Raw genomic sequence first — 16282 nt, 5'->3', positions numbered from 1 at the left:
GACATCTTTTACATAGTAATGTGTTAGTGACATATTAGTCATTGCAGGTCCTCTTTATGGACTACCAAGTTTCTACGGTAGCCCAGAAGGGAGTTTCGGGGGGTTGGGTTCAATTGGCTGCAATCTGCCACCTTACCACTAGACGCCGCCAAATATGTCGCTCTGCATTTTTAAGTAAAAGCATTTGAGTTCCTCCACTGGTCCAACCCTCATGCACCACAGATGACTTCAAGTTATCTCTCAGTCTCATTCGTTGTCAAGGGCATTCTCGTTTTATGTTTTATGTGCAATGATGATCAAAGTGACTCACTTTTTTGAGGGTTAAAAAGTTTTTGGGTTTTAATAATTCTTCTAATTATGTATTTGGGCTGTTTAATCTAAGCTCTATTTGTAAATCCCTCACATGTTGTCCTTGCTCCTCTTGGCCTGTTGGGGGCGCTGACAAGACTGTGGGTTGAGGTCACTGCTGGAATGTGAGGAGGGCAGGTGGAGTGTGAGTGTGTTGTGTAACAACACTGTTCCGAGTGACGAGCACACAGAGGTGGGAGGGACCATCTTGATATCACCCACGGAGGGGGGTATAAGTAGATGTCCTGGCAGCAACGAGAACACAAAGCACCTGTTGCTGCTCTCCAGCCTCAACACACACAACCGTCTCCACCTCTCGGAGTGGGTCAACTGACTGCTGCTGCTTTTACACGCCAGAACTTCAGACACAGGAATGATGGTGATGATGATGGCTTCCTTCATGTGCAAGATGCTGACGCTATTCATCGTCTGCATGGCTCTGCAAGAGAGTGAGTATCTTCTCTTTGGTTTCTTGGAATTTTAGCTTTTTCTGTTAAATACTTTTGTAGATTGTTGTGGCTGAAATCCAGTAAAAAAAAGTATTTCATGAATATTTTTTATTTGATTATACATCCATTTTGGCTGTTCATGCAATTTATTTTGCCAGATATTTCTTGGCTTATATAGATAAAGGTTTTTAGCGTGCCATAATAATACAAATAAGCAACGTTAAATAATCTAAAATGAGTTGTGCAAAAGGAGAAGATGCTGGTATGACACAAACAGCAGCCTTTGACTCTTTGCCAGTCACCACAGAAAGTACAATACAAGAGCTGGGTCAATAACTTCAATAATTAACTCACTTTTTATCACACAATTATTATACACCCACTTCTTGCGTAGTTGTTTGACTTGGATCAGGCAATTTGATTTTTTAACATAATAAATAGGTTCCGCCATTAATCAAAACCTCATTTTTTAAACCACACGGGTGGGTGTTAACCCGCCAAGTGGATTTCTTTGTGTTTGCACGCGATAGCCACTAACTGCACAGTCACGCTGCAAGGGATTAGTTGACGCTTTTTAATCTCGGCATCCTTTGTGTTTTCCTAGGTTGTGGACTCCCCTTATCAGACCGGGCAGAGCCGCCGGCTCAGGCTCCACATCAACACCGCGTCAGGACCAAGCGCTGCTCCTGTAACAGCTGGGATGATAAAGAATGCATCTACTTCTGCCACCTGGATATTATCTGGGTCAACACGCCAAGGTGAGGCTGCCGAACACTTCCGACATGCACTCAAGGATCTGCCTTTGTTACTAGACCGGGAGCTGGAGAAAACCCCTCTAACCCCAATAGCATTGTCACATGCTTTCACCAAAACTGTCCTAATCACTTTTCTTTTCCTTCACAGTAAGCTCCTTCCTTATGGCCTGGGGAGTCCCCCGTCTCGTCGCCGACGCCGCTCAGCTGAGAGATGCGAATGCCTCAACCTGGCCGATAAAACCTGCTCTGGCTTCTGCAATAAAAGGTGACCTCCCTTCCCATCCTACTTCATTCCATACAAACCGTCCCATCACGTACACCCTCCTCGATAGTATCAAATAAGCTTCTGTGTCTTCTTCGATTGCCATCCATGTGTGACGAGCCTGAAGTATGTTGAGGCAAAAGTATTCAGAGTGTGATAGTGTTGCTACAGTATAGGGGCAGCAGACGTACGGGCCCGCATTTCCTTTGAGGCCTTGACAGAAATCACAAAGGATTATTAGAAATGCTGCTATTTTTGGAAAGGTTATATGCTCAAGGAAATGTTTGTCCCGTCTTTGAGTCATAGCGTTCATGAAACGGCCACTCTGGCTTCGCTGTCTCCAGATGTTATCCGAGGTGGAATAACAGTTAGAAGCCGCACCTTGCATTCCTGCCCATGAGGCATCTAGATATATTAGTTTGGAGTTCCAAGGAAATTGCTGACTTGACTTTGAACCACTTAATGTTATAATCCCTGACAAATCCTCTGTTTAATCCCTTGATGCATTGAGTGGGTTGTATGCCCTTGTTTTAATGCCGTTATTGTATCTGTCCACAGCTCAGAGAATCCAAGGACTAATGTCATGAGCCTGTCGGGGTCTGCCAGCACGAACAGCAACAAATTGCTCGAACTTTTCAGGTACGTGATGATGAATTTAAGGCTCGGCCTTAAAATCCACTTTGTGCTGTGTTTCATGGTGATTTTTTTTACATTTGAAGCTTACCTGTTTTCTTTTTATCCTCTCCTGCAGATCTGTGGTCAAGTCCAACACTGCAACGGTGAAAAGGTCATCAAATGAGAACCCGGGTGGAGTAAACAGGCTGAGGACCAGAACAAGGAGGTAGAGGACTGAGTGAATACCAGAAAAGGTTCAACCCTCCATGGATTCATCCTCCATGGGCAGCTAACCTCAGTGCCAGCGCCAGGGTTTTGAAAACATGCCAGGAGTGTTACAACCTCTGGGAATGCGAAGGTGGAATGATGGCAAAAGAGGCAGCTTCGGAGGAGTGCCAGCTCACCCAGACAGAAGCCCGACAGCAGGAACAATGCTGGGTGGAGACGCTTAGTGATTTTATTTAACTCCCTTTCAACTTGTTTGAACTTAGCAACAGATGCCAAGGAAGGATCCAATAAATGTCCTTTTGGGAGAACTGCATCACGGAAGTTTACAAAAACCAATCAGCTATTGATCTGTGGTTCTTTTGACTCATCTGAATGGACAGTCTTAAATCCACAACTCATCTACACCGCGGATTATTACAATCATGACATATTCCAGGGATCATCTCTGCATTTAGTTGGGAATTGTTTGTCAATGTTTACTTAAATCATCCTTGATCTTAATCCTTAATATTCCTCTGTATCAGAGCTGGAATCTGCCGTTCTGCCTAGTGTTTAAGGCAAATGAGCAAATTGCTTTTTAATTATGAGGCAGTACTTGAAAATGGCAGCTTGTTCACTCTTGGCACACGCGGCCTCTGAAAATGAAGGTCATCTCTTTGGGATTCATCTCACAAACAGCTTTATACAAGGTCCATTGTCGGCTCCTCTGCACACACATTTCTGCGAGCATAACAACAACAGTAGGTCTATTGTGTTGGCTCGAGTGTTTATTGCATAGCTCCAGTTTAATGTTTTGATTTAAGATAAGCCAGAAGGTTTCAATGGCACACGGCGTGCCAAAAAAAAGTGAAACAATTGTTATTTTCCCCTGACAAATGTTCACTTAATTCCTCTGTAATTAGCTGCTGGGAAACCATGACTCTTGATTTGTGTGTTATGAAAGCTCTTCATCCGTGATCTTTTCTTTGCCATGAATCCATTCACTCCATCTGCCCTGTTTGGTTGTCGTCAACTCACAGACACCTTCACTGTCACTTAGGCTTTTTGCAATTTATTTATTCTCTAACTTATTCATAGATGTATTTATATTTGTATGAATGATGCACTGAATTGTTTATGACAAAATAAAAAGCATATTTTGTATTAAACATTCTTTGACTTTGATATCTAATTTCTATATCGTCCACTGGATCTTGAGCTGCTATTCCAGCAAACACTTTGAATTATCTGAATTATTGTTTGAACTTTGCACTAACATGATGGCAATATTGCTAGAGGGTTCACCACTGGTTCATATTTACTTTTCTTTGCCAGTGCACACGACACATATTGTACCTTTCCTTCTACTTTCAGCTCGTACAAATTTTAAAATATAGCAAATGAGCTCCACTGAAGACCAATTGTTTCCACAATACCAAACATCAGATTATTTCAGCAAGGCCAGTAAAACCAACAATCCAATGACCTAAAGGTGAAGTAGGGATGTTGTATCCTACTCTCACAGTTCATTATAAAGGGCAACTATGGTGTATTTCAACCTGGACCCTATTTTAGCATGTTCTTGAATGCACGTCTGCACCGTCATTTTACTTCCACTAAAAGTGGTGGGATAAGCGAAAGGTAAAGATTTTTTTTTTCATTTCTCTGAAGGGTCCTTTCCAATATTACATTTTCAAATACATTTCAATTTTAGTGTCATATCACAACAATAGTTATCTCAGGACACTTTACACAGAGCAGGACTAGAACACGCTCATGAGTCAATTTTCTTTTTGGCAGAAATCTGGAGCAGACCAGGCTCTTGGGTTCCATCTGCATTTACTGTCAGTAGTAATAAAAAGAGTAGTAGTAATATTAAATAATAGTTAATATGTCAGTGGCAAAGTTTAGTTTAGCATCTGCTGACTGCACCATTCTCACTCAGTAATGGACCAATTTAAAAACATGTTGCCTCCACTACTCAGAGGAAAAGTTACACCTTAAATCCCATTAAAATGAGAGTGACATCTCACAATACACCGCTACCTGTTTGATAGCATAGCATGGGGTTGAGCTGCATTCTGATAATATCAATAATCATAATCATTTATTTGTGGATCCAGGGCAACGGAAATTGTGACAAATCGATTTGATTGAAAGTCTCCCAACTTGATTCTGATTCATTAGCATACAGATGTGTGAGAGAAAAGAAGAGAATGAATGAAAATAACAGAAATAATGCGAATTTGCTTTCTGTCTGAATGCTAGGGGTGTGCATTGGCACTGCCCTCACACTTCGATTCGATTCACGAGGTAACGGTTCGATTCAATTCGATTCTACGATGCATTGCGATGCATCAAAATTCTACTGCACACAACAAGGCAAATTTTTCATCAGTCATGAGGCAAAACAAGCAGTCAGATATTGAACAACAGATGTTATTGGCTGCTATGTGTGTATTATCACTCTCATAACATAAATGTCATTAAATAAAATAAAATTGAATGGTACAGGTTAATGGATATGGCATTTTCAAACCTGAAAAATAAAACATAAATCACTGCTTTCATTGCTTTGAATGAGAAATGTTTCTCTTCTCCCTGCTTTTGATCATATTCATTGATGCCGACACTATGCTCCGATAGAACAACATAAATCATCTGGTTTTAGAAAGAAAAAACACGCCTCTACGTACACCTAGAGTATCATCCTGTCCACTCAGCGCAGTTCACCGTTTGTGCACATGCCACAGGTCCCTCCTCCGCGTGAGAGTTGTAAACATTCGAAATCTGAGTCGATCTGCCAGACTTGCCAACTGCGACTTTAATTACCCTTCTATTGCGGTCATCTCCCCGCCCCTGGAAGTAATTGAAACTTCACAACTTTATTGTCCACTTGAGGCCAGAAAATAAACAGTAACATAATTGAGTATGGCACGTTGCCGCATCGATGCTGAATGGTGCATGCCCCGCATTGCGATGCATCGCCAAATCGATTTTTGTTGACACCACTACTGAACGCACCTCCTTTAATGCCTCCCATGTGGGTGGTGATGATGATACAGGATGATGATAGTAGTCCAAACTGTCTGGTCTTTGTAGGTTCAGGTTTACAGCTGGTCCAAATGAGCCAACATACTCAAAATGCCCAAGTGTTGCCAGCTCAGTGTCGGCGAGTCACCGATAAGTGTTGCTCAAACGCTTGTTGACCTTTGTTGTTAGATAGCAGTTTTGTTTGATGGAAGATGACAGGGCGAAACAAAAACACACGCTTGGTTCAATTCACCAGATTCATTGGAAGTGTGTCACGATGTGTCAGATGTGTCAGGTGTTAATTTGTTGCTAGCTTGTCACTGGCTTCCATTGAAAATGACTTGTAGATTGTTGTGATTCTGTTTGAAGTGTGAACAGAGCATCGCTCTATTCATCTGCTTCCTCTACACTTTAGTCATTGGTTGAAGTTTATAATGTAAAAATATCCACAAAGAAATTGATATTGACTTGACGAAGAAAAGCCCGTGGATTTCAGTGAATTTGAGAAAAATGTGCCATAAAAGTCTAACTTTAACATAGTTACATTTGCCAGTAAATTTGCCAGTATTAAAATGAATTAAGATTCAAATTGGAATAAAAGATGAAATGTTCATAGGCTCTCCTTGCATGTTGCCATCAATGAAAGTCTCGACCCTGCTAAAGCCTTCACTTCAGTCTGACTGTGCAGAAAAAAAGGTGCGTCTTTGAAGTCGTCTCTTAACACTTAACTAGAACAGGCACGCGGTGAACACGCTGAAGTATGTGGTCGCTGCACATAGCATGTCTTTGTCCTTAATGTCACCTGCAGCGGTTATCTCCTCCTGGTGTTGAGTCTCTCCCCATGCTGCTCGTGCACTGATGTTTACTCTAGATAGGCTGTCCTGCAAGAGGGACGTGAGCTCAGAGTGTTTACTATAGAGGATGTCGGAGACTTCCCAACATCTGCAGGACATCCTAGGTTACAGGTCAAGTGCTTAAGGAATGACAGATAGGGACAATAAATGAGACCTCAGCACCATTCAAAGTCAATCACAAGTTAATATGAATTTTAAAAATTGCATGCACTTTGCAGTTGCCATGTGTGTGTAAAAGACTAGAAGCGGAGCTCCTGTAGGATGTAACAACAGACTCATCCATGAAGTGACAATATGCACCTGTGTGTCCATGACTCCACGCTGTGACATCCTAGTTATTCACCCTGACGTCAGTAAGAACTCTCAGAACCCCAGCGGCCACGGCGGAGTGAATAGCTGACTAAGTATGAAAACAGGATGCTTTTTCTGCATTCCTCCCAAATTCCTTGAGCACAGGAGAGAACCGGGAGAGGAACAAAAACAAAGGAAAAACAGGAGCACGTCTACTGTTTGCACAGGGAACTGATATGGGCTGGATGGGGGATTGAGATTGCAACCTTAATCACGCTGTTGTCATAACAGCAGTTGCATTGTTTGCCCTTGTTTTAGTCCTTATACCATTTTGCTGCCCTCATTGTTTTGCTCCCCGACATGCCGGCTGATAGTAAATCATGATTGTGTGATTATAATTGTTTGTGAAAGTCGCACTGTGATCCTGCCTGGGTTTTTTGCATAGACACGTGTTGGGTCAGGGCATTGAACTGGCTATACATTTAGCTATGAAGTAACTTGACACAGGAACTGTGGCCTGCAGAAAGAATGGCGCAGAGAGGGGGGATTAAATGTATGTATTTTATAAACTTTTTTTCTACTCATTACACCATCAAAAGAAGAAAAGAAGAGTTTTGCTAGATTTAGCGTGGAACAGTGGTGCTTTGAGCTAAATGCTAAGACGTTTACTCAGTGCAACTGAGGCTGAGGGGAATGTCATTAGTAAGGCAGATTTTTGGTCAGAAAGATTGATGATGTCACGTTGTGATAAACTAAGGGTAATCCACCAAATAGTTCAAGCCAAAGATGTCAACTTGCTGGTGGCACTAGAAAACAAGTAGGTCAACATAGGTGTAAATAATAGTTGAGGCCCTTATAATATGCACGCTTGTTCACTGGAATGGCTATAACACACTAATTGGACCATAATTAATTTGATCAATTACACCTGTATTTACACCTGCTATGACATGTCACATGGCACCTGTGGAAAAGGGGTTATTGTCTGGGGACCATGAATGACTGTAAAGGAAATTCCATTGCAATCCATTCAATAAGTGAGGACATATTTGAACCACAGTGGCAACCCCAACGAAGTGATACACATTTCCTTAATCATTTTAAACAAGTGCAAAATATACATGACATTTCCAATTATCCAAATACATGGCAAACATGCCAAAATGCACTTTAATAATAATAGATCAACTTTAAATGACTTTTTGTGATAAAGCAGGGAGTAAAGGTAGGAAAAAACAACTTTTGGTGGAGATAACACCTGGGAAAAACAAATCCTGAAACTGTGACAGTCCTCTGCATAGTAGAAGATACCTTTACAACCCACCTGACATACACGTTTGAGGAGCTTTCCCTTCTCTCCCAAAAAAGACAACCCTTCCCTCAGACTTAAGGGGATCACTGGCATCATCACTCAGATTAGGTGTTAGAAGTATATATTAAGATATGGATTATAGCATTATGTGCATGGTAAAACTTTGTAACACATCAAGTGTTTTTGTGTTTTTCAATTGATGTTGTACAGTTCCAGTCCAAACTGGTTGCGATTACAGTAAAACCGGCGTCGGTACATTCCTCCTCTTCCTGGTTTTGTTTGCTGGGCCCGGCATGGCTTGGGGACAGACGGGGGACAGACCGGCCTATCAGCACCGCTGGTCCGAACATGCCCGCTGATACCAAAACACGAAGTCTAGTCATAACCAAACAGCCGTCCCAGCAGGAAGGAACCCGGCTCGGTCAGATAGAGAAGTAGACGGCGTTTGGCTGCATAAATGGGTCACTTTTCAGCCATTTCAGTGACGTGACTTCAAAGGACTTGCTCAAAGTCCAGTGATTAAGCAGTGACATAGCAGGTTCCAATAGCAGCCATTCCTGGATGCTTCCTCACCAAGCTCAAAGGTGAGCCTCATTAAGAAGCAGCAGCCTAATCATTCAAGGACCAAAGTGTTTCCAGTATATAAACAGTTGAACAGTGTATACAGGACTGTGAAATGGCCTGTCCATAATGTTTCTTGCAGAAATGGCCCCAGACTGCCAGACATTCCTTCTCCTGCTTGAAACAGACATCTGTGTTTCTTAATACGACTCACCGGCATGCCTGTACTGGACGGCATTCTTCACATTAAGGTCTAGATTGTCATCGCATCATCTGTATGTGGGCACACGTACATGCCAGATAGCCGCCCACAATGCATCTGTGGCTCGCCTTGCAACATATAAACAACGCATGCAACTCTGTAAACAGCCACCGTCCTCTGTGCGACACTGCCGATCGGAATCTTAATTCGCCATTCAGAGACCTGGCGATGTCCATCTGCTATCAGACATTGAGAATGTATGGAAGGTGTATACGTGATGGATTGTGACAGATCAGTGTCAACGAGGGCAGAGGGACAGTGTTAATATGCACGTCCACTGGATGAACTGTGATTATGTGTAAGTTTGATGAGGAAGGAGATGCATCAAAGAAAGTTGTTGGGCCTCATTTATATGCACAATGCTCTAGTCTGCAGGGTACTGTACCCTTAAAAGGTTGCGCCACCGATTTAGCATTGCTAAGGCTCTTGATGAACAATTATCAAAATCGATGCAGCGGATAGATCTGTATCTTATTCCGCTTCGACACCTGGCGCCTATGTTACCTAAAACGAGACTTGGCAGCCAACAGTTTGGTTGGAGATTTGGGTGTGTTATTATAATAGTGGCTAACGTAGCCTGGAGCCTCTAGTCTGCAGCGGAGGAGCGGGTTACAGAGATCTGATAAGCTCACTTCTCTCCGACTTCAGATTGTTTTCATTTTCGAACTTGTAGTAATCAGTCTCAACCCTGGCTGACTCAAGTGACATCACTTGAGGACATTTATCAGGCATCACACAGCTCCCTCTGGAGACACAAAATGCTAAATGCTAAAAAGTTTTCGATACCTTACTTCAACTTTTCTTGAACGGTTGACAGCAGAGGACAGAAAAGCGATACTGAAAAGGCGTAGACACATCAGTCATGGTGGATCATAGCACCATGAACATGATGAGCGTAACGACTAACAACGGCCTCAGGAAACACCCGTTCCACGCACGCCTGAATGCATCCGCGCTTTGGAAAGCTGTGACAGCTCACGCTGGTTTGCAGCTTCACGATGAAGTCAGTGAGGAACAAACTGTGAAACGGCGACAGCTTGCTTTGGAAGACATCAGAGAACATTCAAATTCAGGCCAAGAACACTTTCAAAGTCAAAGCACAGCCCCAACTGTCTGTTATGAAACCCTTTTAGATAGTCCAAGGTGAGTTGAGCGTGGCACTCAAACACTGTCTTCCTGTTCAGAGGGGGCCAAACTCGTCTCTGGACGCAGGACAGGAGCTGGAGAGGCAAAGTGTGGATTAATATTTAATACTCCACACCACCGATGTCATGCATTTGTGCTCTTTGGTATTCACAACAATAGGACTTAGTTTGACTCATGTATTGGCAATGTCGTCTACACAGACGATCTCTAAAAAAGGAAATAACACGCAGACAAACAGGCGGATGTCACAGGATAAGAATTTCTATCCTCATTCCTCTCCAGGTGGGGTATCCACTCAGTTGTTTATTAAGTGCTTCCTCATTTAACATTATGAGGGCCATAAATCTTCTGCCTTCTCCCACCGCTTCCAGCCAGAGGGAGAGAGAGTGGGCGAATAGGCAGCGGATCAATGTAACGCAGTGTATCCTTCCATAAATCATGCTGAAACGGGCAACAGGCATGCAGTGCTTGTTTGATTTTCAGGAGAAGCTCACACTCCTGCAGACCCAAACCTCCGCAGACTTCGCCTGACACCTCATCCAACAGAGCTGCGTTTGTTTGCCCAGTGAACAAGATTAACCTTCTTCATTAACATTCCCCAGAAGATCTGATACTCAAGTACAGAGCCTCGCCTTCTCGGAAGGTCAAATAGAAGTGACTGTCAAAAACAGAAGCGACGGTCATTGATGGTTTGACGGGAACTGTTTTTACTTTTTCTGTTTCGCATATGAATAAATATCTTCCTGGCAGCGCCGCCTAAGACGTGATCAAGCAAGAATGGGATTTTCCGCATGTGCCATAACCTGCTTTTAACCAACTCATCGCTGCTATCTGTGAGGAATGCTGTTTAAAGGGCCACGGACCCGGATGTCTTGGTGATGTCGTTCATTAAATAGGTTGTAATTACACTGTTATTGTTTAAATTTCAATGCATATTTCTTCAGGAAGTTGCAGCCAAAGCAACACAACAGGGTTTACAGAAGCCCGCAGCTGTTTTACCAAGAAATAAACCAGCCAGACTGCCAACATGCAATCGGTCCATCCAAACAATGTCCACCTGGACATTTGTGCCGATGTCCCCGGAGTGAGGGAGACGGAGCTGATCCTGCAGAAGGGCTTAACAAAAACTGAAGGATTAGCTCATTAAATGCTGGACTGGTTTAGGATATGGAGCTAAAAGTGGACCAATACATGTTGTTTGGAGGAACATGTCACCCAAATGGTTCATTGGTGTGGTGTGTCATGTACCATTAAGCCCCATAGACAACTGTGGGGCTTAACTGCACAGAGGAATAATATATATCATACTTTGGAAACATTGGTAGTCACCAGATTTAAATTATGACTGGAATGATGAACATATATTTTATAGTCTATGAAGATTATACACCTCTTCTTATGGCTCTGTGTCAGCAGGTCTAGTAAAGCATTACAGTGAGCGAGTATACACAATAGCAGCTCCCTTGAACTGGCTCATCTGAATGGAATGCAGCCATCGTTGTAATATCAGTTACACCTGTGCTTTCCCTGCTATGACATGTCAAAATGTTTGATGTCAAAAAGGTCTATTTTAGTCAACAAAGACATTTACAGTTTTTCTCTCTCTTTTCCCCCTATTTTCTATTTGTTCATGATCATTACAACAGTTATATGCTTCATACAGTTAATTGTTGTTTTTTGTCAAACACATCAGCATTTATTAATGAAAAGTGCATTTTCTAAGACCTTATCAGAACTTATAATTCATCACAGCTGAATAAGGAAGACAGTTTTTGTAAAAACCGGATCCAAACACTATCATCACTGCGACTGGAAAAATAGACATAAACACAATTTTCAAGGATCTTCTTGTCACAGATTTAGTTTTCTGGGAAGCGGGCAAGAGCGGAGACAAAACATGGAGGCATGACATCATTTCTACAGGTGTTCAGTTTTACTTTCAGTTGTAAACTGAGTAAAACAAATCGGTGTTACTGCAATTTCTTTTAAATCAGTTTGAAACCCAAAAAAGCCTTGCAGGAAGCCATAATACTCTGACATTTCCTGACATTTCTGTGTGTTATTATAATGCATTTTAAGGGTTCTCTCACTTCCTGGTTGACCTTTATTGACCATCCATGCAGAACTTTAGTCTGTTGTTGTTAGAAAAATAAGAAATAATGTATTTAACTACATACGTTTCTGTTGAAGATTAAAGCTCAAACCACAGTAAATACAATTAAGCAGCTAATCTTAAGTAGTATTTGCACTATGATCCTCAGCACATTACCATCTAATCTTGTTTAATTTGTCCGGGGTTCTTCCTTTATTCTCAGCTTCGTGGTTTGATTATTTTTCTCGGTTTTAACAAGTAGTTGATCCAAAAATGTGGGAGGTAAAGCCATTACAATTACTCGGTTCACAAAGGAATGTAGAATCCAATGGGTAAATTCCATCTCAGTCCTAGATACTAACATGTCATTATTGTACATGTGGGGGAAAACTGATCTAATGCCCTGCTGGGAATGTTTATTCTCTTACAAACATTGCAGACGCCAGCTCAAACCTCGATCTTATCAATCTACTCTCTCGCAAATTCCATAACTTCAGACACCTTTGTTTAATTTTCTAGCCTAAATATATCTGACACTCTGCAGATCTTTGGGTAACTAATTATAGTCTGAGGAATCTCCCTTCAAAACAAAGACCTTTCCCTCCAGCAACCTTTTTTTATCAAGTTTCCGTGATGCTCCAGCTCCTCGTGGGTACACTCCCATCCTTTTTCTTTTTATCGAGCAAAGACGCCCAGGATGATGGCCTTTATTCATGATGACAGGAGAGGGCGGGTGGCAGTGGATCAAGCTTTGGATGACAATGGCACACATGAGACCTGGTCACAGCAGGAAGTGGAGAAGCAAAATGAATTTGTGCGATTATGAGGCTTGGAGTCTTGGTGAGACAAACTGTTTCGCTTTTGTGGAGAAGTTAATACTTTTACAGCTAATAAGCCATAAAAAGAAGTCAGCACTGCTTCATATTGGTCAATTGAACTCAACAATAAAAAATATTGGGGATTTACCTGCAAGAGAATCCAGTAACTTCTCTTATTCAATTGGAATGAATCAAGATTGCTGCAAAATTACACCATTTCAAATGCTGGCGACTGACACAATGGTTGCAATCAGGTATTTATGTCATCGTGTGTCAGAGTAGTCCATAGTGATATGATGTCATCTGTAATGCTTTGCCACATTTGTTAGCAAAAGCAAGCCACCGTATTACAAAGGATGATGCTCTCTGAATGGAGATGCATGGAGGTGACAACCAGAAATATAGTGGATGGTAACTGGAACTCAACTCAGTTGGTTATGCTGATATGAATCTTTTTGACACTAATATTATTCATGGGGATTTGTAGTCAATGTCATGCTGGACTGGAAACAAGTTCAGGGCCTGTCCCTGACTCTCTTTCATAAATCTAGACAGGAACAAGGAGAGGAGACATAATCAATCACTCAATCAATCATTGATGCTCAATTTATTTAAATTGGTAACTTCACCACATCTTTATTGTCCTATATGTGTGTTATGTGTGCCACTGTAATGCTCCCTGTCACTACTGTAAAACACAAATCCCCATAAAACCGTATTTGTTCTGTCACATTTCAGCCTCTCCTGTCCGTGGGTCCATCAGCAGACGGTGTGTCATCACTGACCTCGTCTGTGAAATGTGACCTTTCTGTTAAATTTCTTCAGATAAGGACTTTGTACTTTTCCTAACCAAATTTCTACATGTTATGGGATTTTCCTAAAAAATGTACTGTTATCTTTGTAACTTTCTTTATTATCATCTGTTTGATCTGCCAGGTAATAAAAAGCCTAAAAAAAAGGCCTTTTTTACATAAGTGATGCATCTTCAACTGATTGGAAGTCTGAGCGCTCCATCAGACATTCCTTTTTGTTTCCAAATCATCCTGTCAATCATCACACATCGCTGGAAAGCAACATTAAAACACATCCGAGCCTATCTTCTAACAAGACAATAGATCAAACTGACAAGAGAACTGTGGGACAAGTCAGAGTTTGGGTGAGATTTGGCTCATTGTTTTGATCTCTCAAAGATTGTAACTCCAGCCTTCAAGCTCACACAAGCTTCGGCAGTTTCTTCAGTCACCCTGTCAATTAAAATATCACTTTAAGGGCCTTATCTTAACTCATCATGTTCCCCACTTCTTTCTTCAGTGGCTTGGATAAGAACAAGAGCTGTGCTTATATTTCAATATTGACAGTATACATGTGGCTAATCTTTATCTCCTTTTTTTATTTACACACACATTTTCCTTCGTAGTCTTTTCCCTCAGCATGCTGTTGGTTTGAACACACCTTCAATTACACTTATTATATTATGTCTTTGCTTGGTGGCCTGAAATCCTCATTATATCAAAGTTGTTGGAAGTATTCAGCTCCTTTTGGTTAGTCATACTGTAAAAAAAACGCAACAAGTCTTGTTTCAAAAATGATGAACCCAGAGACTTGTGTAGTTGATCCAGGTAGAGCTAATTGTGTCTGTTGAGAAATGCATCATATTTTATAAGATCATCATGTGCATTTCTGCTGCAACAACCCAAATATGCTGTAGGATCAACCCAAGCTTTCTCTGATGTCATTAGTTTCCACTTCATCACATAATGACAATATAAGTTAGTTTGGTGAAACTTGTAAAGAACCTGTAGGTGATTGATATTCAAGTGGTAGTGTTCAAGTGTCTGTTGTGCCAGTTGTCAGGTTGTTAAAAAGGATATATTCATGAGTCACCCACAATCTATTTTTTCAGGATTGTTTGGCATTGGCTTATCTCATGTTTGAGTGAAACCATGATACGGTAGTGTATAATCAGCCCCTGAGTCCACAGTGATGAGCGTTTTGTTTTCCTGTCTGTTTCCGGCGGGGTGGCAAAAGGAAAGTGTAGGCGGCTCTATTATCGAGACAGTGGTTTCACCCTTTGCTGCCAAATATAACTCACATTTGTGTTTCTGCTGTTTCATTTTTTCCCCGCCACCATTATATTTAGGTGGTAAGTTGCTATTGTAGTTGCTTGAGAGAGAGAGAGAGAGAGAGAGAGAGAGAGAGAGAGAGAGAGAGAGAGAGAGAGAGAGAGAGAGAGAGACAGAGAGAGAGAGAGACTCCGGTACAATAGGAATACAACTAAAGGATGTCCATCCTTGGTCTACTATCATTTGGGCTTGAATCATGTTGCATCTAATTTATTATATAATGCACTGTACTAATGGAACATATGTATCTGTTACATGATGGTATTTTAGTACATGCATATCTTACCATTCTGCAGAATAGGTGGACATACCTATACTCCATGAATGGTCCTGCAAGTCAAATCATTAATTGAGAATTTTACTTGAGTTAAGGGCATGCTGCTACTACATTTCTACTTCAGTATACAGAGAACAAAGATTGTAGGAGACATCTGAGCGTCACTAAACAAAACCACAAATAAAATAAAATAAACACATTTACAAGTGCATTTACTCAAGCAGTGTGCTCTAGTACAACGTTGTGGTACTTCATACTTCTGCTGTGTCATGTCTGCTTAAACGTTGTCATCTTATTTTGGGTTGTTGTGTTCTTGTGTTTCATTTCCTGTTTTATTCTTGTAACTTCCTGTTCCCCGTACTCACCTCTCCTCTCGTTTCAGGTGTCTTGACTTGCCCACCCTCTTGTGTGTGGGTGCAGTGTGTGTGCGTGTGTGTGTGGGTGTTCCCTCCTGGTTGATTACCTATCTACCCTTATGTGTCTCACCTGTTGTCTCCCCGCCTCCTAGTAAGTGCCTGTCTTATTATTATTATTATTATTATTACTATAATAATAATAATAAAAAATGGCCACATTGTCTTTGTTCCTTGAGAGAAAGCTTTCCAGCGTATCTTTGTATTTCATAGTGTTTATCCTCTGTTTTTTCGACTGATCCACTCCGCTGACCGCCTTCCCGTGTTCCGATCATTATAAGCTTCACTAACTCTCCAGTCTGTGCAGTTGTGTGTTTGGGCCTCATGCCTTATTCTTGTATCACATGCCACTGTATTTTTTTTTTTATCACACTATATTGATCTGACTGCTTTGCAGATTGAGCTTTTTCATCAAATATCATTTTATAAAACACAATGCCTTTTGATCATCCAACAGTACACTA

At 41.4% G+C, this 16282-nt stretch overlaps 1 protein-coding gene across 1 annotated transcript; it reads left to right on the top strand.

Annotated features, from left to right (window-relative positions):
- The first annotated feature begins 623 nt into the window (after positions 1 to 623).
- On the top strand, positions 624 to 3809 carry edn2 (endothelin 2). The gene is made up of 5 exons (XM_084031904.1): positions 624 to 797; positions 1402 to 1555; positions 1701 to 1817; positions 2373 to 2453; positions 2566 to 3809. Exons 1-5 carry the CDS (start codon positions 722 to 724, stop codon positions 2657 to 2659), a joined length of 522 nt encoding a protein of 173 aa, XP_083888030.1. The 5' UTR covers positions 624 to 721; the 3' UTR covers positions 2660 to 3809.
- The last annotated feature ends 12473 nt before the right edge of the window (positions 3810 to 16282 follow it).

Source organism: Eutrigla gurnardus, assembly GCF_963514095.1.
Source record: "Eutrigla gurnardus genome assembly, chromosome: 17".
NCBI classification, from domain to species: Eukaryota; Metazoa; Chordata; class Actinopteri; order Perciformes; family Triglidae; genus Eutrigla; species Eutrigla gurnardus.
This window is presented reverse-complemented; position numbering and strand designations above follow the sequence as displayed.

Coding starts and splice junctions, on each gene's coding strand:
- edn2 (XM_084031904.1), top strand. CDS start 722: ATGATGGTGATGATGATGGCTTCCTTCATGTGCAAGATGCTGACGCTA. Junction 1,556..1,700: donor ATCTGGGTCAACACGCCAAG/GTGAGGCTGCCG, acceptor TTTCCTTCACAG/TAAGCTCCTTCCTTATGGCC. Junction 1,818..2,372: donor TCTGGCTTCTGCAATAAAAG/GTGACCTCCCTT, acceptor ATCTGTCCACAG/CTCAGAGAATCCAAGGACTA.